This window comes from Heloderma suspectum, chromosome 8 (assembly GCF_057233095.1).
Source record: "Heloderma suspectum isolate Gila_16-S chromosome 8, 16-S_ref, whole genome shotgun sequence".
NCBI lineage: Eukaryota > Metazoa > Chordata > Lepidosauria > Squamata > Helodermatidae > Heloderma > Heloderma suspectum.
This window is the reverse complement of record NC_139465.1, coordinates 43,075,489-43,100,035: the sequence shown is the minus strand read 5'-3', so window position 1 is coordinate 43,100,035 and position 24,547 is coordinate 43,075,489. Positions and strand designations below refer to the sequence as shown.

Here is a 24,547-nt window from a genome sequence, read left to right as displayed (position 1 = left end):
ACTCGCTTTGTGTTAGTGCAGCCTCCCCCCACTTGATGCCCTCCAGATGTGTTGGACCGCAACTCCCAGCATGGCTGGTGGGGGATGCTGGGAGTTGTAGTCCAACACGTCTGGAAGGGACCCGGTTCAGGAAGGCTGTTCCAAGGACTATTTGAAATCCGATAAATTTATGATAAAAAGGACATGACCACACCATGGGGGAGCTTTGTGAATTTTCCAAATGTTTTGTGGCTTCCCTACTTCATGTTAATGGCATTTGGGGAAGAGGGAGTAGTGCCGACATCACTGCCTAGCAGGAACATGAGCGGAGCCAGTAGGTCAGGGGTAGGCATCTTCTGGCTCTTCAGAAGTTGTGGCCTTCAACTCCCATCAGGCCTAGTCAGCAAAGCCAACGGTGAGGGACAACAGCAGTTGTAGTCCAAAACATGGAAGGCCATAAGTGGCCCACCCTGGTAGTAGGCATTCCTGACTTCTACTGACTGCACCAAGTGCAACATCCAGGCTCAATCATTTGGTGGTTTCCCAGCTCTTGTGCAGTTTTCCCCGCATTCTCAAAGGCTGATGTGCCTCTGCTAAGGGTCAGCTACAGGCTGGAAGAGCTTTAAGCTAGAATATGCTGGTATTTTGGCCCCGCTCCTTTTGCACTGGGCTCCACCCACCCCCGGAGCGTGGCCCCCGAAGGCTTCTCTGAAACGGAATTCAGCCGTCGGGCTGGAAGGTTCAACAAGCCAGGGCTAGGCCATCCACGAAGTCTGCCTTGATGCGTGACGGGTGATGTGTTGATTAAATGTCCAGATCAAAACAACAGGAGAATAGGAATAGACCCCTCCGTTGAAATCAGAAGGCCACTAAAGGCTGCCTGGGGCAAATCCAGACTCCTGAAATGACTCCTGAGGTGCTTCTGGGTGAGGCCCCTATTGCGCAGGTGCCCTTCCTCGTTCCTGGAAACTGGCAGCGGGGCCAGATGATGCCGTCTTCCGTTCGTAACCCTCCTGTGTTTGCCTGCTGCTTCTCCAATATTTTTCTTGCGGCAAAGGATCTGTTGAGAGGGGAAGACGGAATAGCTGCCCAACACCTTTTGCCTGGTAGCTCTAGCAGCCCTCCATCTGGAGGCACCACTGGTTCCAGGGTTACATCTTCACTGAGCACTGGTGCCGCCGTGGAAGGAAAGGAATCTTAGCAGGCAGAACAGTGACAAATATGATGGGGGCCCCTCCATGGGTGAGGCCCCAGGGCAATTGCCCCCCACCCTAAATATGCCCTGACTTCTGGGCGTGGCCTCAGGCATTACGCACAGGGCCTAGAAGCCACGAGCAGCTCCTTTAGGCAGGCCCACTGGGACTAATTTGACGTCTCTTCCCCGTTGACCGGCAGGCGTCTCTGCAGTTTCAAAATCTGCTGTGCGAGTCCCCTCCGTTTCAAGATTTGCCACTTATTTTTATTACATTTCTATCCTGCCTTTTTTCCCACTTGCACAGGAGGAGGGCTGTGCACCACTTCAGTCCAAACCCCCAATCCTGAGTTGGATTGGGGCGCTTCAGATCAAAGTGGTGTGGTTCCAGAGTGGGTCAGGATTGGGCCGAAGTATTCTGAACCGGGTCAGATCACTCCAAAGTGCTTCGGCCGGTTCCGGACAGCTCCCTGCTCCTTACCTGGACTCCTGGGGAGTGCTGGCAGCCGGCAGCCTCTGCAAGGAGTTGCCATTTTCTTTCAAAATGGTGACCGTTCTTCTTCTGGTAAGAGGAGTTGCTTGGCAACTCCCTTGCAGAGGCCTATGGCTGCAGGCACTCCTGACAGGTCCAGGTAAGGAGCGGGGGGTGGCTGGGTGGCTGGGAGCTCATGCAGCGTGGCAGCAGGGCTGTGTGCGGTGGCAGGGGGCTCACTCGGCCATGGTGGCACATGGCTTGGCGGGATGCCCGCTTCAGGTCTCCGGATCTTGCTTTGGATTTGGAGCTCAAAGCAGGTCAGCCTGGATCTGGAGCAGCCTGAGGCAGGTCAGGGCGTATTCGGGACCTCTGAACTGGCCTCCAAAGCAGGTCAGGGGGGCTGTGCACAGCCCTACAAGGAACTCAAGGTGGCTCACATGATCCTCCCCCCACCCATTTTATCCTCACAACAACGTGAGGTAGGTTAGGCTGAGAGTCAGGAACTGGCCCAAAGTCACCCAGTGAACTTCATGGCTGACTGGGGGCTAGAACCCGGGTCTCCTGATTTCCAGTCCAACACTCTAACCATAACATCGCCCTGGCCCTCTTTGTATAGTGCGCCCCAAGGGATTATGACAGCCACCTGCGGAAGCTAAGCGTATCTGGGGTTTGGTAAAAGTCTGGATGGGAGACCACCTGGGAACCCCTCATCTGTGTCACCTTAAGTACCATGATGGAAAAAGGTGGGATGCAAACCTATAAATTACATGCAGCATGGCAGGAGGCGGCGGGGGGAGATGCTGTTTGAGAAACACCACACGTAACACCTCTTTAAGCCGGGGGTGGGCAATTCGTGACCCTCCAGATGTTTCAGCCTACCGCTCCCACAATCTCTCACCATTGGCTATGCTGGCTAAGGCAGGTGGGACTTCTAGACCAAAACATCTGGAGGGCAATAAGTGGCCTACCCCTCCTTAAAGCACACAAATCGTGCAGTGTAGTCCTTTGGACCCTGGCTGGAAATGTCTTCAAAGAAATGACCCCTGTGCAGAGGGTGAATATGGTTGGATCCTTCTCCCACATCTAAGCTTCTAAAAAGGCTCCCTTCCCAACATGGTTCTTTCTTTAGAAGTAAACTATGCGAAGGATTTCTTCCCTCTCCTCCTCCTCCAAAAAGCAGTTTTTAAAATGGTTCAATGGCCTTTTTCGCTGCAGTATTTTTATTCTCCTTTAGTACAGGAACCATTTTTGTTAGCTTATATCTGCACAACTCCCAGCCATTTCAGTGGGATGGTGCTCCATGGATCAGATCTCTCCCATTCTGTTGGCCTTTGTGGTACCCCAAAACGTCCCTCTGAAGCAAAGCCCCCCCCCCGTCGCTTCCAGCTGGTAGATGTGGCCCTACTGTGAGGCAACATACAATTACATTGGTTTTGTCTGTGGTAGCCACAACAGACCAGCCTCAGGGAGAGCCAGGACAGCCAACTAAATTGATCTCATGTGAGATCTCTGGGGTCTCTCTCTCACGCACATGCAACCTCAGCCACAACTACGGCCACGCAAGGGAGGCACAGGGCTTCCATGCTGTGATGTTTTCTTTGTCGACTGGCTCATGGATAAATACAGGCCTACATAGAGGTCAGGGCACCCCTTTCCTTCTGCCATTTTAATAAAGCCAGGAATGCGCCCAACCCGAAGGTGAAAGGAAGACCTGGAACAGCCAACCACCAACCAAGGTGCTCCTTCCTTGCTGGGCTACTTGGTCAGGACCCGGTCAGGCCAGGGCCATCTGCACAGACGCTCCTTCTGACGAAGGCCTCTCTTCGCTTTACAGGAGTATGCAGCCTTCTTGGACGCGGCGCCCTCCAGGCGAATTAGATAACAACTCCATCACCCCCAGCCAGCTTGGCCATAGGTTGGAGTGGGGTTATGTCAGGCAACTCAAGTCTCATGGAAACCTGGCTCCCACAGACTCCTTACCTGGCTTCTAGCACAGCCCGTGATCCTAAAGACCGCCCCCGACATGCACACGCCCTGTTGTACTCCTCAGCCGCTTTTCCCCAGTCTGAATCAGGCAAAGGGCTCTTTAACCTCTCCCCTTATGAAGAACACGAGGCTTGAGCAGAGTCCCCCACCCCACCCTGCCTTATTATGCACCTCGGCTGTGCACTCTCATGCAGAAGAGAAAGCACAGCAAAGGTGTGCATGTGTGTGAGCAGATGCCCTTGCCAAAGCCTCTTGGCGGCTGCATACGGATACTCAGGGCTGGGAGTTGTGCGCTTGTTTGGAGCCTTTTAGCACATAGTTCTTAAAAGTTTCCAGGGGAAGCCGGCTGTGCAGGTTGAGGATTGGCTGGCCCGTGTGGCAGCCACAAAGCCGCTCTCTCCCACTCACCGTCAACAGTGGTGTAAATCTGGACCCCCAATACACTGGCTTTTTGAAAAGGCACTGAATAAATATTTAAAGCAGGGGTGCACAACCTTTCTGACCCCAAGGGCTGTATAGGGCAGTGCCAGTGCCCTATACATTCACACACATGCACACACTCACACAAGCCTGGGGATTTCCTTGTTAGTGCTAGCAAGGGAATCCCTTCCTTAGCTTGGATCTCTTTTTAAATTTTATTTTAATTGTATTTTTAGTCCGCCCATTAACCAATGTTGTCATCAGAAATAAAGGGATTCCCTTGCTAGAACGGGAAACCCCAGGCAGTGCCTCCACCACGGCAGAGGCAGCGCGGTCTGGAGAAATGGAATGGCAGGCCACATTTTTTGCACCCTGAATTTAAAGGGATAAGCCCGGCTCCTCAAAAGAAAAGGAAGAAGGATTTTTTAATAAATAGCCCCAAAGCCTGACTGAAGCTGGATGGCAGGAGGAGGCAAAGGTCAACGTTACGGCCAGAGCCAGGTAGGTGTAGCAGCAGAGGGAGGAAGACAGAGGAAGTAAAGTTTGTCCTGCACCTGCTCCCAGAGTGAGCTTTGTCTGGAGGCACGAGGCAGCCCTGTTATTCACCCTGGGCAGGAGAGGGTGGAAGAAGAGCCAGTCACCTTGGCGGAGAAGAGGGAAAAGCCAATGCTGCTGACTTTTCTGCCCTTGCTCAAGCCACAGTAGGGCCTCTGTTAAAAATGAGTCACCAACCATCATTATAGACCAGAGGTGGCCCATGCAGACCCTACTGATCCTGACTGCAGCCCCGCCAGCTTCCAGAATTTTTTTTTTTTAAACAAAATGGCATCTGGAGTGGCCATTTTGACAACAAGCCAATTTTGACCCTTTGGGTGTTCCATAGATGCTCTGGATATCTATTGTTGTTGTTGTTGTTATTTCAGCACTGCAGGGGGGGATGGGAAGGACAGCCTGATGGGGGGGCAGGGGACAAAAATGGCACCCAGGCCTCCCAAAGTTGACCACCCCTGTTATAGACACTCCTCCGATCTCTACTCTACCACCGCCTGAGGAGGAGCGTGTGCACAGATGCAGTGTGGTTAAATTAGGGCCGCTTTCCCCAACCTGGTGCTGGTTGAGGATGATGGGAATTGTAGTCCAAGGCATCTGGAAAGCACCAGGCCGGGGAAGGCTGAATTAAGACACTGATGCCAGTCAACACACACAAAATGCGGACTTTGTTCCTTTACCTCCTAGTTGCTTGGATTCTGTGTCTCTTTATTTGATTTAAATAGTGCCCATCAGCCAAACAATTTTAGAATCAAACAAGAAAAAATAATTATTTGTCTTCTGCTACCCTCCTGGCTGCCATCAGGGCCAGAAACGTCCTCCCTTGTGGGCCACAGCAGGCCTGGCCCCATGCCAGACCCTCCTGGACCTGCTGGCACAGCCATCTCATCTGGAGGACATGCTGGGGGAGGGGAGACAGGGGCAGCCTGCCAGCCGACCCGCCCAGCCCTCCCCCAATACAACTCTTCAGCAAGCAGGAGGGAGTCTGGCGAAGTATTTACAGTCCATTCACAGCGGCCAGATCTCTTCCCCGGTGAGCCAGAGGTGGCTTCACATGGCCGCCAGCTGCCCCAGCACCATCCGGAACTGCTGCGCGCTGTTGGCGAGCTCGTGGACCCGCTCCATCATGTCTTTGGCGGCCGCCGGGGATGGATACTGGAGAGCGGCGGCCTTGGTGGCTGCCACAATCTCCTTCAGCATGTCACACAGCAGGTTGCTGTAGTGCGTGACCTTGTGGCGCACGTCCGGGGCCTTCGCCTGGCGTGACAGCGTGTCCCCGATGAAGACCAGCTTGTGGGCGCTCAGGATGACGAACTTGCTGTGCGCCACGAAGATCTTGGGCGGCTGGTTGGTGTTCACAGCCGTGAAGAAGGCGTCCACGGCGTTGGTCAGCGTGGTGAGGTTGGCCTCGCCCTGCTCCAGGTAGAAGAGCAGCAGCTGCCGGTCGGAGGGGCACAGGGCGGCACCCCCGCCCCCCCGCCCGTGGGCGTAGTGTTGAGGCGGCGTCCAGTTGGACAGGTCATTGTCGATGGGCCGCGTGACTTCCTGCTCCAGCCGCTCAAACTGTTTCAGCTGTGGGCAGAGAGCACAGGACACTCCATGAGCTGGGAGAAGACTGTCAGAACGTAAGGGGACTCACGCGGACCCAGAGCAAGGGCCCATCTAGTCCAGGATTCTGTTTACACAGCGGCCAACCAGCTGCCTGTGGGAAGGAAGCCCACAAGTGCAACGCAAAGGCAAGGGCATCCACCCACTCATGCTGCACAGCAACCGGGATACAGAGGCACCTTGCCTCCGATCCTGGAGGAAATATATAGCCCATCAGGACTAGCAGCCATTGACAGCCCTCTCCTCCATGAATTTCTCCAATTCTCCTTTAAATCCATCCAAATTGGTGGCCATCACTACACCTTATGGTAGTGAATTCCATCGTTTTAACTATGTGCTGTGTGAAGACGTCCTTCCTTTTATCTGTCCCGAATCTCCCACCAATCAGCTTCACGGGATGAGCGCATTGGGTTCACGGGATGAGCGCATTATGAGAAAGTGAGAAAAATGTCTCCCCATCCACTTTCTCTACACCACGCATAATTTTGTACACCTATATCATGTCTCCTTGACTTTTTTCTAAGTTAAACTGTCCCAGATGGTGCAACTAGGGATAGTCCAATTCCATCCAGGAATCCAGTGGAACCCCCACCCCCCACTCCTGAGCCCCGCTTGCCAAGCCCCTACCCCCACTCGCCCCCTGCTAGTGCTTGGTGAGCGGCCTGCACTCACCCCAGCGGCCTTGTCAAGCTCCGCAGTTGCCATTTCTTAAAAATAAAATGGCGATCACAAAAATGTGCATTTTGCTAATGCGCGTATTTGCACATATACAACACGCACATTTGTGTATGCACATTTTTGTGCATACTCAAAATGTGCACTCGCAAAACACGCATTTTCGCGCACATGCAACTATGCACATTTTTTGTGATCACCATTTTATTTTCCCAAAAATGGTGACTGTGGAGTTTGACGAGGCCGCCAGGCTGAGTGCGGGCTGCTCGCCAAGCACAGAAGGGGCGTGAGTGTGGTCCGGGGACTGGTGAGCGGGGGCTGCGCAGGCGCCCGGAGAACCCAGGCAGGGGTGGGTTTGCACATCCCTAGCTGCAACCTTTGCTCATAGGGGAGTTGCTCCAGCCCCTTGATCATTTTGGCTGCCCTGTTTTGCGACTTTTCCAACTCTACAATATCCCTTTTTAGATGTGGTGACCAGAACTGTACACAGTATTTCAAGTGTGATAGCACCATGGCTTTATCTAAGGGCAGTAAGATATCAGCAGCTTTATTTTAAATTCCTTTCTAATTATGCCTAACATGGAGTTTGCCTTTTTCACAGCAGCTGAGAAATGTCACTGGGTGGACATTTCATGGAGCTGTCCACCACAACCCCAAGATCTCTTTCCTGGCCAGTCACCGCCAGCTCGGATCCTGTCAGCATGGCTGCCCAGCCTGCCTCTGCGGGTTGCCTCAGCAACGGGAACAGCAGACTGCCTCTGCTTGGGTTCCATGAGACCTGGGCTTGGCCATTTGAAATATAGGGGCGCCTCAGTCACCGATTCCCATAACGCCCAACTGACAGGTAAGAGACCCAGACGGCCCAGAGGAAGAGGGTTGGGGGGTGGACCTTCATCTCCAGCTAGACAGAAGGGGGTTAAGGGCGCTCCCAGAGGCTCCTTCTATGATCTGGGACATGGGGAAGAATGATGGCACCTTTTCTCGCTGGCCTCCCCCATCAACTTGCTATATGTGGCTCTCCGCCCATGCCCATTTCTCGGCTCTCTCACAGGGAGGTACCTACTCGTGGGCAGGCCTTTACTGATGAGCAAGCAGTCACTCAAAAGTAAGCCTTGCTTTGGGTCAGGCTGTTGTAGAGGAAGTCTTGTTGAGAAATGGCCATAGTTCAGTGGACACGCACCTGCATCGCATGCAACCGGTCCCCCGTTTAATCCCTGGCCTCTTTGGTAGGGCTCAGAAAGGAGGCTTGACACTGTTGCCAGCCAGTGGCTGATATTGCACTACATGGTATAAGGTATAAGGCAGCTCCACCTATTCTTATTTAAATCAATAATTGTATTCAGAGCTGTGAGGACTGGAATCTATCTTTAGCAGAAGGGCTGTAGTTCAGTGGTGGAGCATGTACTTTGCATGCAGAAGTTTCCAGGTTCAATCCCTGGCATCTCTAGGTAGCACTAGAGGAAACCCCTGTCGGAAACCCCGGAGAGCCACCATCAGTCATAAGAACATAAGAAGAGCCCTGCTGGATCAGACCAAGGGTCTGTCTCGTCCAGCATTCTGTTCACACAGTGGCCAACCAGCTGCCCATGGGAAACTCACAGGCAGGACCAGAGTGCAACAGCACCCTCCCACCCATGTTCCCCAGCAACTGGTGTACATAGGCTCACTGCCTCTGGTACTGGAGGCAGCACATAGCCATCAGGACTAGTAGCCATTGATAGTCTTTTCCTCCAAGAATGTGTCTAGCCCCCTTTTAAAGCTACCCAAATTGGTGGCCATCACTACTTCCTGTGGTAGTGAATTCCATAGTTTAATATGCACTGTGTGAAGGACTTCCTTTTATCTGTCCTGAATCTCCCACCAATCAGCTCCATAGGATGGCCCCGAGTTCTAGTATTTTGAGAGAGGAAGAAAAATGTCTCCCTATCCACATTCTCCCCACCATGCATAATTTTGTAGACCTCTATCATGTCTCCCCTGACCCTCCTTTTTTCCACGCTAAACAGCCCCAGCTGTTGTAACCTTCTCTCACAGGGGAAATGCTCCAGCCTCTGGAACATTGTAGTTGCCCATTTCGGCACCTTTTCCAGCTCTACAATATCTTTGTTTAGATGTAGTGACCGGAACTGTACACAGTATTCCAAGTGTGGCCACACCATAGATTTGTATAGGGGCAGTATGATGTTGGCAGTTTTATTCTCAATCCCTTTTCTAATTTTGCCTAACATGGAGTTTGCCTTTTTTACAGCAGCCGCACACTGGATTGACATCTTCATTGAGCTGTCCACCACAACCCCAAGATCTCTTTCCTGGTCAGTGACTGCTAGCTCAGATCTGACCAGGCTATACTTGAAGTTGGGATTTTTTGCCCCAGTGTGCATCACTTTACACTTGCTTACATTGAACTGCCTTTGCCATTTACATGCCCATTCTCCTAGTTTGGAGAGATCCTTTTGGGGCTCTTCACAATGCCTTTTTGTTTTAACCACCCTAAATAATTTGGTGTCATTGGTAAACTTGGCCACTTCACTATTCACTCCTAATTCCAGATCATTAATGAACAGCTTGAAAAGCACTGGTCCTAATACAGATCCCTGTGGGACCCCACTATTTACTCCCCTCCATTGGGAGAATTTACCAATTATTCCTATTCTCTAGTCAGTGTAGACAATACTGGGCTAGGTGGACCAAGGGTCTGACTTGATATAGGACAACTTAATGTATTCTCCGTTTCCTGGGCTGGCCAACAAGGGGAAATAGGAAAACTGGGAGGGAAGGCGCTACGTGCAAAAAAAATCCCAAAGTGCCATGGAGTATGGTCTATAGAAATTGTTTATTCATTGTGCAAATCTCTAAAATGCTCTGCTCTACGCGTTTTGAGACAAACTCTCTTCTTCAGGAGCAATTAATCTCTTGGTCAAGCCTGCCTCTATTTCTTTAGGAATGTGTCTGTTCTATCGACTGTCAATAGTTGAGAGCAGAGCATTTCAGAGATTTGCACAATGAGCAAGGGGAAATAGCCACCTCCGTGACAAAGTGCTGCTTCCCCCATGACCTCCCTCCCTGATCAGGCCACTCTCTTCTCCTCCTTGTCCCCTTCAGGGGCCCCACTCCTGAATTGGGGGGGGGGGCTCAGCAGGGTATGTGTTCCCACAGAACACCCATGCTTGGTTAGTTTGATGGCAACGCATATGATGCTCTCTCTTTCTCTGGCAGGCCTTGAGTTCATCTGAAAGGCTGATGTTTATAGCAGAATCAAGTCATGGTGATAAGCACTCTGTGCCTTGGAAAGTTATGCTGCTGTTGCACAATGAGACTTGCTGACCAATCCTGTGCCTGCATATTTGGAAGCAAGCCTCACAGCTCGCAACTGGACTTACTCCCGAGTGGGTGCACATCAGATTCCGGCAGTCAAAAGGATGGAAAACGTGGCCCCATTTTTCTAACTGAGCACGGTCTGGTTGCTGTTTAGCTCTTTTGAGAATATGTAGATAGCATGGCTCAAGATTCGATGCAGCATCGATTTTTCGAATTCAGCTTTCGCATCAGCACTTTTTTCCCCTGTGCCAAGGAAACTCACGTCCTTGTTGAGGAATGTCATGAGCAAATCAACACAATATCGCAAGCATCCCAGCTGTGAAAAGGCATGGCTGTCGACAGCAACATGCAACCAGCATAAACGTTAGTGGCAGGACGCTGCCTGCTGTGCCCACCCTACTGACCTGCTGCTGTTCTAGCTGCCCCTTGCCCTGCCGAATGATGCTGCCTCTCTCGAGCAGTTCCTTCTGGGTCTTCTCAAACTCCTCCTTCCCCTAGTTTAGAAAGGATGAAAGGAGGTTAGCAGGGGCGCAGCCAGAGAGCCTCAGGGAGGGGCCCACAGCTCCAGGAAACTGGCTCCCTCTCTGGACCCCACACCCAGTTCAGATGGCTCTTCACTAGCAGCATCCAATGACCCAATGGGAGATGAGGACAACTCGCGGTTCAGCACGGGCTGTGCCATGACTGGAACCCAAACAGGGCCTGGCTTCTGCTAGCTTCAGAGGCCAATTCCAGAAGAAGAAGAAGAAGAAACAAAGTCAGCCGTGTTAGTATAATGCCCCTTTACATTAGTGCAATACCTTTATTCCCCTTCATGGATCACTGCCTTGTTGTGGCGAAGAGGCTTGCGTAACTCAGTGACGCCATAAGCTATGCCGTGCAGGGCCACCCAAGACGGACAGGTCATGGCGGAGAGTTCTGACAAAATGTGGTCCGCTGGAGAAGGAAATGGCAACCCACTCCAGGATTCTTGCCAAGAAAACCCCATGGAACGTATCACAAGGCTAAAAGAGATGACGCCGGAAGATGAGCCCCTCAGGTCGGAAGGTGTCCAATATACTACTGGGGAAGAGCAGAGGGAATTTCCAAGTAGCGCCAGAAAGAGTGAAGCGGCTGGGCCAAAGCCGAAAGGACACTCAGCTGTGAATGTGTCTGGTGGTGAAAAGAAAGTCTGATGCTGTAAAGAACAATATTGTTTAGGAACCTGGAATGTAAGATCAATGAATCAAAGTAAGCTGGAGGTCCTGAGCATACTCCGGGAGAGAGCAGAGGACAGGAGGGCCTGGCATGCTGTGGTCCATGGGGTCACGAAGAGTCGGACATGACTTAACGACTGAACAACAACAACAAGCTGGAGGTGGTCAAACATGAGATGGCAAGATTGAACATCGACATCTTGGGAATCAATGAACTAAAATGGACAAGCATGGATGAATTTAATTCAGGTGGCCATCATATCTACTACTGTGGGCAAGAATCCCTTAGAAGAAATGGAGTAGCACTCATAGTCAACAAAAGGGTGGGAAAAGCAGTACTGGGGTACAATCTCAAAAACGATAGAATGATCTCAGTACGAATCCAAGGCAAACCATTCAACATCACAGTAATTCAAGTCTATGCCCCAGCCACTGAGGCCGAAGAAGCTGAGGTTGATCAGTATTAAGACCTACAACACCTTCTAGAACTAACACCAAAAAAAGATTCTTCATCATAGGGGATTGGAATGCTAAAGTAGGAAGTCAAGAAATCACCAGGATAACAGGCAGGCATGGCCTTGGTGTACAAAATGAAGCAGGACAAAGGCTAATAGAGTTCTGCCAAGAGAACATGCTGATCATAGCAAACACTCTTTTCCAACAGCACAAGAGGTGACTCTACACATGGACATCACCAGATGGTCAATATCGAAATCAGATTGATTATGTCCTTTGCAGCCAAAGGTGGAGAAGCTCTATACAGTCAGTCAAAACAAGACCTGGAGCTGACTGTGGCTCAGATCATGAGCTTCTTATTGCAAAATTTCGGCTTAAATTGAAGAACGTAGGGAAAACCAGCAAACCATTCAGGTATGACCTGAATCATATCCCTTATGAATATACAGTGGAGGTGAGGAATAGATTTCAAGGATTAGACCTGATAGACAGAGTGCCTGAGGATCTATGGACGGAGGTCCGTAACATTGTTCAGGAGGCAGCAACTCAATCCATCCCAAAGAAAAAGAAATGCAAGAAAGCCAAGTGGCTGTCTGATGAGGCTTTACAAGTAGCTGAGGAAAGAAGGGAAGCAAAAAGCAAGGGAGAAAGGGGAAGATATATCCAATTGAATGCAGATTTCCAGAGAATAGCAAGGAGAGACAAGAAGGCCTTCTTAAATGAACAATGCAAAGAAATCGAGGAAAACAATAGAATGGGAAAGACTAGAGATCTTTTCAAGAAAATTGGAGATCTCAAGGGAACGTTTTGTGCAAAGACGAGCATGATAAAGGACAAAGAAGGCAGGGACCTAACAGAAGCAGATGAGATTAAGAAGAGGTGGAAAGAATACACAGAAGAACTATACAGGAAAGATCTTAATGTCCCTGAGAGCCATGATAGTGCGGTCACTGAACTTGAGCCGGACATCCTAGAGAGTGAAGTCAAGTGGGCCTTAGGAAGCATTACTAACAACAAAGCTAGCGGAGATGACAGTATTCCAGCTGAGCTATTTAAAATCCTAAAAGATGATGCTGTTAAAGTGCTGCATTCAATATGCCAACAAATTTGGAACACTCAACAGTGGCCGCAAGACTGGAAAAGGTCAGTTTACATTCCAATTCCAAAGAAGGGCAACGCCAAAGAGTGTTCAAACTACCATACAATTGCGCTCATTTCACATGCCAGCAAGGTGATGTTCAAAATCCTAAAAGCTAGGCTTCAGCAGTATGTGAATCGGGAACTACTGGAAGTACAAGCAGGGTTTCGAAGAGGCAGAGGAACTAGAGATCAAATCGCCAACATTCGCTGGATCATGGAGAAAGCAAGAGAATTCCAGGAAAACAACTATTTCTCCTTCATTGACTACGCTAAAGCCTTTGATGGTGCGGATCACAACAAACTCTGGCAAATTCTTAAAGAGATGGGAGTACCAGACCACCTTACCTGTCTCCTGAAAAACCTGTACGAGGGTCAAGAAGCAACAGTAAGAACCAGAGATGGAACAACTGATTGGTTCAAAATTGGGAAAGGAGTACGACAAGGCTGTATATTGTCACCCTGCTTATTTAACTTATATGCAGAGTACATCATGAGAAACGCCAGGTTGTATGAATCACAGATTAAGATTGCCGGGAGAATTATCAACAACCTCAGATACGCAGATGATACCACCCTAATGGCAGAAAGCGAAGAGGATCTAAAGAGCCTCTTGTTGAGGGTGAAAGTGGAGAGTGCAAAAGCTGGTTTGAAACTCAATATTAAAAAAAAACTAAGATCATGGCATCTGGCCCCATCAATTCCTGGCATATAGAAGGGGAAGAAATGGAAGCAGTGACAGACTTTATTTTCTTGGGCTCCAAGATCACCACAGACGGTGACTGTAGCCATGAAATTAAAAAACGCTTGCTCCTTGGGGGAAAGCTATGGCAAACCTAGACAGAATAGTAAGAAGCAAAGACATCACCTTGCCAACAAAGGTTCGTATAATCAAAGCTATGGTTTTCTCAGTAGTAACGTATGGCTGTGAGAGCTGGACTATAAGGAAGGCTGAGCGCTGAAGAATTGATGCTTTCGATCTGTGGTGCTGGAGAAGACTCTTACGAGTCCCCTGGACTGCAAGGAGGTCAAATCACTCCATCCTAAAGGAAATCAACCCTGAGTGCTCATTGGAAGGACAGATACTGAAGCTGAAGCTCAAATATTTTGGCCACCTAATGTGAAGAGAAAACTCTCTGGAAAAGACCCTGATGCTGGGAAAGATTGAAGGCAAAAGGAGATGGGGACAGCAGAGGATGAGATGGCTAGATAGCATCACCGATGCAATGAATATGAACTTGAGCACACTCCGGGAGAGAGCGGAGGACAGGAAGGCCTGGAGTGCTATGGTCCATGGGGTCACAAAGAGTCGGACACGACTTAACAACTGAACAATACCTTTATTAGGCCAACCAAAGATTGCAAAAAATGTGGAAGCTTTCAAGATCTCCATATCTCTTCATCAGACAAGATGTTATAAAGAACAGGTTTGGGGGCTGGAATAGGGGAGAGGGAAAACTGATTTGAAGAGGGGGACGAAGGGTCTGCAGACATTCTAGTTAGGCTCTGCATGTCCTGTGATGGTTACAGCTTTGACTTGCAGCTGCCCCATGGATTGCTGGGAACTAGAAATGGAAAAAAATGCTGGATCCCTGATTTAGGATTTCTCCCCACTCCCTATCCTACCCCCCTTATCTGCTTTTTGTAACATCTTTCCTGATGAAGAGATCTCAAGATCTCAGAAGGTTGTGTGATCTTTTGGTTGGCCTAATAAAGGTACACTAATATGGGTTTTTGAGCTTCCAGAAATGCAGCTGTACTAGTCTGTGACAGCAGAACAGACAGAGTCTCGTGGAGAGGGTGGGTAACTGGTAGTTGCACTCACTGAGTAGAAGTCCAGAGTTGCATTTCCCCAATGAAACACCCTTGCAGACAAAATGCCCACTCCTGCCTGAAATCTAAGCCAGTATTATATTGTGTACTAGTCGTTGTGTAACGACTGAACAACAACATTATATTGTGTGCGCTAGGTTTGGAGCTGGTTCTCTGGGGACTCAAGTTGGAGGCCTTGCACCTGGGACTCTCTGCACGCAAAGGGCATATCCAGCCCCCAAAATATCTGCACAGAACTGAACCATTCAAAAAGGCAGGGCTCTGGACTACATGTCCAAGCAGGCAACTGGCTCCCTGTGACTAAAGCTGGAAGTGACAGCTTTGTCTCCAGGCATAAGGCTAATACGGACCTGCACAACGTGTGACCTGCCAAGCCAACCCAGCCCAGCAGCCATATATTACGGCCTGCCAGGCACTTGACCGATCTTCCTTTTTGCAAACTGAGACAGGTGGCAAAATACAGTTGGCTTCCCAAGTCCCAGTGGGCCATGATACGCCACGTGGGTGCATTTGGCTTGGAAGGTCACAAGCTGAAGAGGCCTGGTATTAGGGTGGATAGTTATCAATGGCCTTGTAGGCCCCTTCCAACCCTACTGTTCTATGATCTTGGCTTGACTGCATCCCCAGCCTTCTCTCTCTCTCTCTCTCTCACACACACACACACACACACACTTCAAAGGGGACAAGCAGTCACTCCAGCAGGAGCTGTGCCATAAACAGACACCATACCGGACCCAGGTGTGCACTAGCTTTGGGGAATTTGAGCAAATGTTAGGCCAGCAGGGCCAACTCTATCTTGCAATTCCTCCAACCCTGGCAACCGTATGTGCCAGTGCCAAAAGGAGTGTCCTGAAAGTGCCCAGCCCCCACGGGTGATCCTGCCCACCTCTGCCCACCTGCAAGCGCCATTTCTCACTTTGCAGTTCTCCCCAGATCTGACATACAGCACTGGAAAACGGTGGTGGTAGTGGCAGTAGTGGGATCATTATGGTTATAAAATGTGGGGAGCGGGGAAGAACAAATCAAGGGAGTTCTGGGGTCTGATTGGCAGTCTGGCAACTACTGACATGTGGGGAGCGAGAAGCCATGTTACCAGGTGCACACTCCTTTAAACTATGTATGCCTACTGGGAGTGGTGTGCAGGGGAGTCCCCTTGCTATCTCCGATCACAACGGATTCCTCGCCTCCCCACCTCCCAAAGCCCCAGTAGCCTCCAAGCCAGAGTGCAGAGCCCAGGGTGGGAGCTGTGAGCTGACCCCAAGCCAGAGGTGTCCTTGTGGTTATAAGATTATGAACCCAGATGCAAGGACTGTCTGGTATTTTTTAAATCTTTCTACAGTACTTAGGAAAATGTAGATATCATCATCATAACTACTGTATTGAGGTCATCATCCTCGGAGGTTCCCCTCCAGGTGCTGCCACCTTCTGAGCTGAGGTGGGTGGCGACCACAGAGAGGGCCTTCTCAGTTGTGGCTCCCAGTTTGAGGAACTCCCTCTGCATGTTTATCTGCTGCCAACATTACTATCTTTTCAGCACCAGGCAAAGATTTCTTTTTAATTTTCACAGGCTTTTAAATGTAACTGCTCTTTCAACATGCTGTGATTTGCTATATTTTGACTTGATTTTTTAAAATTGTATTGTGTTGTCATACACAGCTAGTAGCAGAAATGCAGAAGGCCACGGTCACTTCAAGGAGTTAGTGGTGAGCAACAATTGCTCCTTTCTGTGCCTAGACTTTCAGTTGGGTCTGTTGCTTTAAGTAGTTGGCTACTCTTCTTTTTCTTATTATTTCCCAGGTCAGCTATCTGTGGGAAATGGTACGACTGGAGAGATGATTATTTACCTTTAGGTCACCTTTGGCCAGATCTCAAGGTCTGCCACCTAATACAGGCGGGCGTGTCTGGGATAGTCACAGAGTTATCTGTACCAGTTACTTGCCACTTGATAGGGCTAAACCTTCTACTTTGTGAGAATACATAAATATTCTCGAGGTTATTGGAACATGGCCAGAACATAGGAGGGATTCGTGTGAGTATAGTAACATATGTGTCCCTGGAACACTCCCAATTCCGAACCTCGATGCAGGCTGAGATCCACAATGTGGGACGGTACAGAAATATAATACATGAAATAAATGAAATGAAATGTGCTGCATACCAGGCTGTTACTGAAGACCATCTGTCATGAATTCTAAGGGGGATCCCAGCAACAGCGGCATAAGCCTTATAATCTTGCTCTATAGTTTCTCGCTGCAATCATTGCCTTATAGTGTTTTGCTTTCTTACTTTCTTCCTGCTTAATTCCCCCCCCCTTCAACTATTAGTGAATCCTAAAACGAACTGTTGCCTCTCGGCAACACGCTGCTCTGAAAGCCCCGCTGAAGGGCACTGCGTAAAACTTTAATAAAAATGGTAAAAATAAATATCCATTCCCAGCAAGGAGCTTGGCCGTCTGGAGTGTCAAGGGTGACGTCACAGGGAGAGACCTGCCCACCGCCATCTCCCTGCTGTGTGCAGCGCCTGGGGGGGGCTCGCCCTTCCCTCCCTCGACAGAGCGCTCCTCCCCGCCCGCCAGCCCCACCTGCAGGTGCACGTAGTCATAGTCTTCCATCCAGCCGCCCCCGCTGTTCTCGTACTGCCCCTCGGGCGAGTCCTGGGCCAGGAACTTGGGTGGAGAGGGCAAGGGCCGGGACTGGATGCTGCTTGCCTTATCAGCGGCAGTGCTGTGGGAGAGGCTGCCGTCCCCCAGGGAGGCGGGGGGCGCCTTGGTCCGTTTGAAGAGCAGCGAGGCGTTGCCGTGCAGGAAGGAGGCCAGCTGCTTGGTGTCATCGGGCACCCCCCGCGAGTACATGACCAAGCGCTCCAGGTCGTCCGGGGCGCCGGGCTTGCTGGGCACGAGGGCGCTGGGGGCCCAGCCGCAGCCGTCCAAGGCCTGGCTGTGCCGCAGCAGTGCCTGGTACACGTCTTCCATCTTCTGCACCTGCTTGCTGAGCTTGGAGTGGAGGGAGCGGTCGGAGGCCTGGGCGGCGCTGCTCACGGCGCCACGGGCAAACTCCAGCAGTTCCGCCAGAGCCCCTCTGATGCTCTCGGCCGCCCCCTGGAGGTGGGGCGCCTGCACCTCCATTTGCTCGGGGCTGCGCCAGCTGCTGCTGATGAAGGACATGAGGTAGGAGACGGCCGTGCTGACGTTGTTCTGGAGCCGGGCCAGCGTCTCCATGGCAACGTCCTGGTCGAGGCGCAGCTCCTTGTCGGGGGCGTCCTTGACGGGCACCGCGTCCAGAGAGGAGCTGGAGAGGTTGCTGCGGGTGCTGCCCGTGCTGGAGGCTGAGAGGCGCTTGCCGTCGCTCGCCTTGCCCTCCCGGTCCACCTGGGGGGGCACGTCGTAGATGTAGTCGCCTCCCCCATCCTTGCTGCCGATGGGCAGCTCCCGCGGCACGTCGTAGACCTCCTGGCTCGCCAGCTTCCGCAGCGCGGGTGGGACGTCGTAGATCTCCTGGGCCTCGGGGGCACTTTTGCTGGCGGATGGAGGGACGTCGTAGACATCTTCGGGCAAGTAAGTCTCGGCCAGCGACACCAACGGCTGAGCTAAGACGAGCGGGTGCCGTGACGGGTCAAAAGGCTTGGCCTTGCAGAACACGGGGGGCACGTCGTAGGTCTCCTCCCGCATTGGGCCATCTGGGACGTCCTTGCTGACGGACGGGGGGATGTCGTACACCTGCAGGGAGAAATCAAAGCCAGCGTCATTTCCGGCCCCAACCTCTACTCAGAGAAGCAGCACTGAAGTCAAAGCTGGAACGCTCCCGAGACCTCTGCTTCACCACTGGCGCTCTCTCAGAAAGCTACCTTCTGTAGAAAGCTACAGATCAAGGGACCTGGAGGCAGGCAGAGCGGCGGGATGTCTGCCGAGGCCAACCCATCTCAGCCAGGTGGCCAAGGCCTACTGAATTCTGTGCAAGGAGCAGCCCCATTCGCAGACAGCAGTATGTTACTGTGCAGCTTAGGGACACCTGTATATCAGTGGCGGCTGATGCCCACTGGGCCTGCATTGGGCAGACACTGCTGGAGGAGTACAAGAGGAGACCCACACGTGGCACTGGGAGTGAATGTGCCTGGTTGTGGGGGGTCTCTCTGCCACAAGTGAGTGGCAGGCAGGCAGGGGGCCACAGACCCATTTGCCCCAAATATAAAGCCGCCTCTGCTGTTCATATTTGCCTATCCCTGTGTAATTTAGTCTGATCTCGCAACCTAGGAAAAAATATCATATGTTTTTCTTACTATAGATAGCTTTAAAAGGGGGGGTAGACAGATTCACGAGAAATGACTCTCAGGGGCTTGACTGTGTACTGCCCTGGGATCCCTTGTGGATAAAGGGTGGTTTATACATTTTAGCAATGCCTAAATAACTAAGGGTTCAACCTAACTTGGAGGAGGCCAACTATCCAATGCAGGGCGGTGTATTGGCCCCAGGAGCGTAACCAAGTCACCTGTAGTGTTAGAGGGGCCTAGAGATCCATAATGCCTTGCTTAAGTTTATTATTAGCGCAATTCCCTTGCTAGTAAGCCTCTGAGCATGTGAAGATGAGTCAAAGGGCCGATAGCGCGGCCTAGCACATTCCTTACTAATGAGCAGAGTATCTAATCAAGATGTGCCTGGGAAGTGAAGTTTGTTTACCTTAAAGGTACAGGTGGCTGTGCTGAGAACCAAGTGCTGTTAGTCTATGCTGGGAATGAACGCTAAAGGCGCTTGCTTCTGTCATGCTGCCTCATTGCTCACATGTATGCTATAAAACCCATGTTACCCCATGGCTCTGGGTTCAGAGAAGCTGTCTGATCCAACCATTGGGTACGCCTGTGTGCTGTAAGTTACTCAATAAAGTACTCCTTGTAAGTAAACCTGGATCTGATTCATCACTATCTTGGCACCTCTAAATTAGGAGTTTGAAGCCTACTGCAGGGGCAGTACAGGCGGGTGGAGCACGGACGGGATCCTAGTGGCCATAGGATTGCTCTCCCCATAAATAAACCTCCATGTTCAGCGATACCATACCTCTAAATCAGACTTCCCCAACCTGGTGCCCACCCAGATGTGCTGTACAACAACTCCCATAATCCCCAGCCAGCACAGCCAGTGGTTACACTGCACAGCCCTGAAGGCTGTTCTAAACACGAAAGATGCCAGGAGGACATAACCCAGCTAGGAGGAGGCAGGGGGTTTTGCTGCCTTCCTGCTGTACTCATGAACTTCCCACATGCATCTGGTTGGCCACTGTTAGAAATGGCTGGAATCACAACTTGATGAGCTTCCAGACAGGAAGCACAAGGAGCACTCCAGCGCTCCACCACAAGAGTTGCTCAGCCCGCTTCTTGAGACAATGCCGGGCCTTGTTTTCACACTTGTCTCTGCAGCAATAAGAACTTGAAACTTGCTTTCAAAGCCAGGCATTCTCAAAATCCCGAGTCTGGCACCTGACAGCGAATTCTGCAATCACGATGATGCAGAAGACACATGCTCCTGCCCAGCGAATTCTGCAATCACGTTGATGCAGAAGACACAGCATCTTGCCCAGCGAATTCTGCAATCATGTTGATGCAGAAGACACACGGTCTTGCCCAGCAAATTCTGCAATCACGTTAACACAGAATACACAGCGTCCTGCCCAGCAAATTCTGCAATCATGATAATGCAGAAGACACACAGACTGGTCCAGCTTTCGCGAAGAGCGTCTTTATTTGCAGACCAGCGGAGCAAGTATCCCAAGCAGCAGCAGCGCCCCCTGCTAGCGCCAGCCTCACTGCAGAACTTTCCAGCCTCCCTTAATATCTAGGCCAGAGCCCCCTGCCCCTTGGAAACCCTGAATTCCCCACTCACCACTTGCAGGCCCTTCTCCACACTGGGTGGCACATCGTAGATCTCCTGTCCATGACTCAGATCCCTGCTGTTGGGGCCCTTTGCTGCCATGGCGGGGGTGTCATATACCTGGCAAAAGGAGGAGAAGGAGGTGTTGGTTCCCACCCATGGCATTTACACCCGGCCTCTCTTCCATGATGGAACTCACGGTGGCCTACATGGGGTTCCCAGGCAGCCTCCCACCCAGGCAGTGACATGACGATGGTAGCTGCAGCTACAACCTCTGGACTCTTAGCTGTGCCCTGCAACAAAAGCCTGCTTCAGGTGCCACATCCTAGTGCAGGGGTATTGAAGCTGAGGCCTGTGGGCCAAGTCCGGCCCTCCTGCAAGCCAAATCTGGTCCTCCCTTGGCCTTGCCCCTTTCCCCCTACCACCAATTGTTGGGTGGTTTCTCAGCTTTTGCACATTTCCCCCCTATTCCAAGAGGCTGAAATGCCTCTCCTAAGGCTCAAGTGGCTGGCAGGAAGAGCTTGAAGCTACAATATGCTGTTATTTTTGGCCGTACCCCTTTTGCATTGGGCCCCGCCCACCCCTGGAATGCAGCCCCTGAGAGTTTCTCCAAAACTGAATTTGGCCCTTGGACCACCCCTGCTGTAATGAAAATGTTTCTAAGAGCTCCCTGCCCACTTACTGACACGGAGAACAACAGAAGTGTCATTGCATTGCATAATAGAATTATACAATATCATTATTATACAAAGCCCTCCAGATGCATTGAGGAAGCTTCTCTCCCCGCGATGCAGGGGTGTGGTTTGGTTTCCTTGCAGAGAGTTATGTCCTTACATGGGGGAGCATTCAAAAACAGACTTCCCCCACCTGCAGCCTGAAGGGGTACAGGCCGGTTGGCCCTCTCGGGGTCCTACCACTTCATCCACCAGGCCCAAGTCGCAGAGTGTGCCAGTACCATTGGAAACACTTGGGCAGGAGAAACTGAACTGGGGGCATCCCCCCCCCCTGCATGCCCCATGCTGCCCGGGCTCTCTGCTACCTCCAGAGGCTGGGTGGCACTGACCTCCTGGCTGCACTGGTTCAAGAGCAGGCCTCGCGTCGGGGGCACGTCGTAGATCTCCTGGAGGTGGCGGGGAACATCATACTCTTCCTGCTCTCCTTTGGGGGAGTCGTAGACATACACCTGCCCCACCCGTGTGGGAACCACCACCTGCAGGGAAGGAAAGAGGGTGCAGATGAGACAAAACTGGCCAGGTGAGGCAGGGGCAAAACCGGCTGGGCAAAACGGCTCTTGCCCAAAGCCAGCTTGGTCTATCTAGAAGCAGCCCTGGGAACCTCCTTCTCTCCCTGGGACTGTCATGCTCCCAAGGCTTCTGCCATGAGCAGGGATGGGGCTTGGCACGGCCGACACTTGCGGAGGCCCACGGCCCTGTAGGCGCTCCACCGCCGAGAGCCCTCCGGCCTTGCTGGTGCTGCTCCAGCTTCTCTCCTCCTCACTGCTGCTGCCCAGTTGCTCTCCCTCTGGCCCAAAGCGAGGGAAGAAAGCACGCAACAGTGGTGAGGAAGAGGAGCAGGAACGGATGCTGCCGGCCATGGTCAGGAGGAGAGTCCCACCCTGCAAGAGGGTAGCACCCAGTGTGTCTTACCTGACCGTCCCCCAAATATGTAGCGCCAGCATTGCCTCCCATAAAAAGGTGCCTCCCCGTGGTTGCCATGGGTTTACAGCAGGGGGATGGGACCTCAGGCCAGGGCCACATCCAGCCCCCGTGGGGTCCCTAGATGGCCAAGCCTCCTTCCCCTGCCTAGACCCTTTCCCCCCAATCACCAATCATTGGGTGGTTTCCCAACCACCAAACTGTGCAGTTTCAGGGTTTCCTGTTGGCAAAAGCGTAGCAGCCCCTACGATGGTTGTTCACAACAGTTCAGAGAACATCTAAAAACATCACCTGGGTGGGCTGCTGGGATGACATGGTTGGGCAGCCAGGCAGACAACACCCAGCCCCCTCTGGAGGCATGTCGCCTGCCGGGTGGCCAGCCCTGTCATCCCAGCAACAAAGGTCAGACCTTGTCTGTCACACCTGGTAAGAACCATGGTAGAGACCGCTGGCGAGAGACTCGTGGAGCGATGGATAAACTGACATCATCTGAAGTCAGGGGCACATCGCAAAAAAAAAGAAACTTGTTGTGCACAAGGGAACTGTTCTGGTGACACGCTGCCCGCTTTCTTTCTGCACAATGCTACAGGCAGGATGAATGCAGGAGGTTAACAGGACATAAAAATAACCTGGTTTTTATTTTGCAGATTTTTAACCTGCACACCCGATTCAAAAGGAGGCATGAGTTTCTCCTTGTTTTATTGTATCGGTCCTGCATATCACTTTGGGCAGAGTTGTTTTGAGAAAACAGTGGATAGATTTCTTAAACAGAAAAAACAAATTCTTGTTGTCGTTTTATCATTTTATTACGTTTCTATCATCTCAGACGCAACACTTCTAATTCCTCCCAATTTTTTACATGTTGATCCCAGATGCACATCTTCATCTTCTACTAGCCAACTGCGTCCTTCCCACTCGCCTCCTGAAACTGTCAGTATGTTTAGCTTATAACCCCTCATTGCTTGTTAATCTGGATATTCTGATGAATAAATTGCAGGATAATATTGACGGAATGACTTTTTAATCCTTCCATGGTTTGTTAAAGTGTCTACTACCTGCTTTAATCTCCGAAATTAGCTCCACATACAAATGGAGCACTTTCCAGTGCAGTCAGGTCAGTTGCCGATCATCAAGTGATGTGCAGATGTGTGTGAACCAGCCCATCGACGCCAAGCCCCTGTGGCACCTGTGACTGCAGCTGTGGAGGGAGGGGGATGCTGGGGTTGGCTACACAGATGCAGCTTCTGGAGAGCAGCTTTCGACACGCAGAACAGGTGTCGCGTGGCAAGTTTTGGAGCAGCTCCCCGTCACCCGACTTCTCTCTTCCCTGAGTTGACCCTTTTCTAAGCTTAATCACTTCAGTCACTCGTCCCCATTGTAATCCCTTCCTTGCTCCAAGGAGCTCAGAATGGCTTACATGGGTTGTTCCCACTCTGTCCTCAAAATGACCCCGTAAAGCATGAGTGGACAACCTCCAGTCTGAGGGCCTAATCCAGCCTGTGGAGGCTTGGGCTCCAGTGTGGGCCCTGCCCACGCCCCTCCTTAAGCCCCTACCCCTCACCAAACCCTGCCCTGGGGGCTTTGGGTGGAGGCAGGGAGCGGAATTGCCTTGTTATTTCAGGATTCCCCTGGGCGCCACTCCCTCCTCCCAAAGGGGAATGAATCCCTTTGTTATTGCCGATCACAGATTTGAGATCACAAGGGGACTGGGGGCGTGGTGGCTGCACATTCACTGGATGAGTGGGCTTCACTCTTCCTTTGCCTTCCCCATGCGGAGAACACAAAGAATGAGTGAAGTCAGGCAGAGCTTTGCCTGCTCTGGATCTCTCCCCAATGGTGGGGGGGGGGTCATCCGGCCCTGTACCTGATTCTGGCTGCCCACCCCTGCCACAGAGGTGGGCCCATAGTCACCTTCTGAGTTTTATGGCCAAGCAGGGGTTCGAACCTAGCTTTTCTCAAGTCCAGTCCACCCCACAATCCATTACACCCACCACCTCATCGGACTCCTTGTCTGCTTTCTTATGATCCAATATTGCTGAATACTTTTTCCATGCGGGGGCAGATGGAACTGGGAACATCCTGGAGGAGAAAGCTATCAATGACTACTAGTTCTGATGGCTCTATGCTACCTCCAGTATCAGGGGCAGCAGACCAGTTGCTGGGGAACATGGGCAGGAGGGCGCTGTTGCACTCATGCCCTGCTTGTGGGTT

General features: G+C 51.4%; 1 protein-coding gene across 2 annotated transcripts in view; it reads right to left on the bottom strand.

The window, feature by feature from the left end:
• Positions 1 to 4,286: 4,286 nt before the first annotated feature.
• Positions 4,287 to 24,547, bottom strand: part of BCAR1 (BCAR1 scaffold protein, Cas family member) — a 66,857-nt gene continuing 46,596 nt past the window's right edge. Inside the window, exons 3-7 of one of the 2 annotated variants that reach the window (XM_084812182.1) lie at positions 21,745 to 21,891; positions 20,694 to 20,801; positions 17,406 to 18,539; positions 10,607 to 10,696; positions 4,287 to 6,173 (exon numbers count right to left, since the gene is read on the bottom strand). In XM_084812182.1, coding sequence (XP_084668308.1) covers positions 5,652 to 6,173; positions 10,607 to 10,696; positions 17,406 to 18,539; positions 20,694 to 20,801; positions 21,745 to 21,891 — 2,001 coding nt within the window. In that variant the 3' untranslated portion in view covers positions 4,287 to 5,651. The remainder of the gene's footprint in view (positions 6,174 to 10,606; positions 10,697 to 17,405; positions 18,540 to 20,693; positions 20,802 to 21,744; positions 21,892 to 24,547) is intronic. The other variant, XM_084812184.1, reaches the window with a different exon arrangement.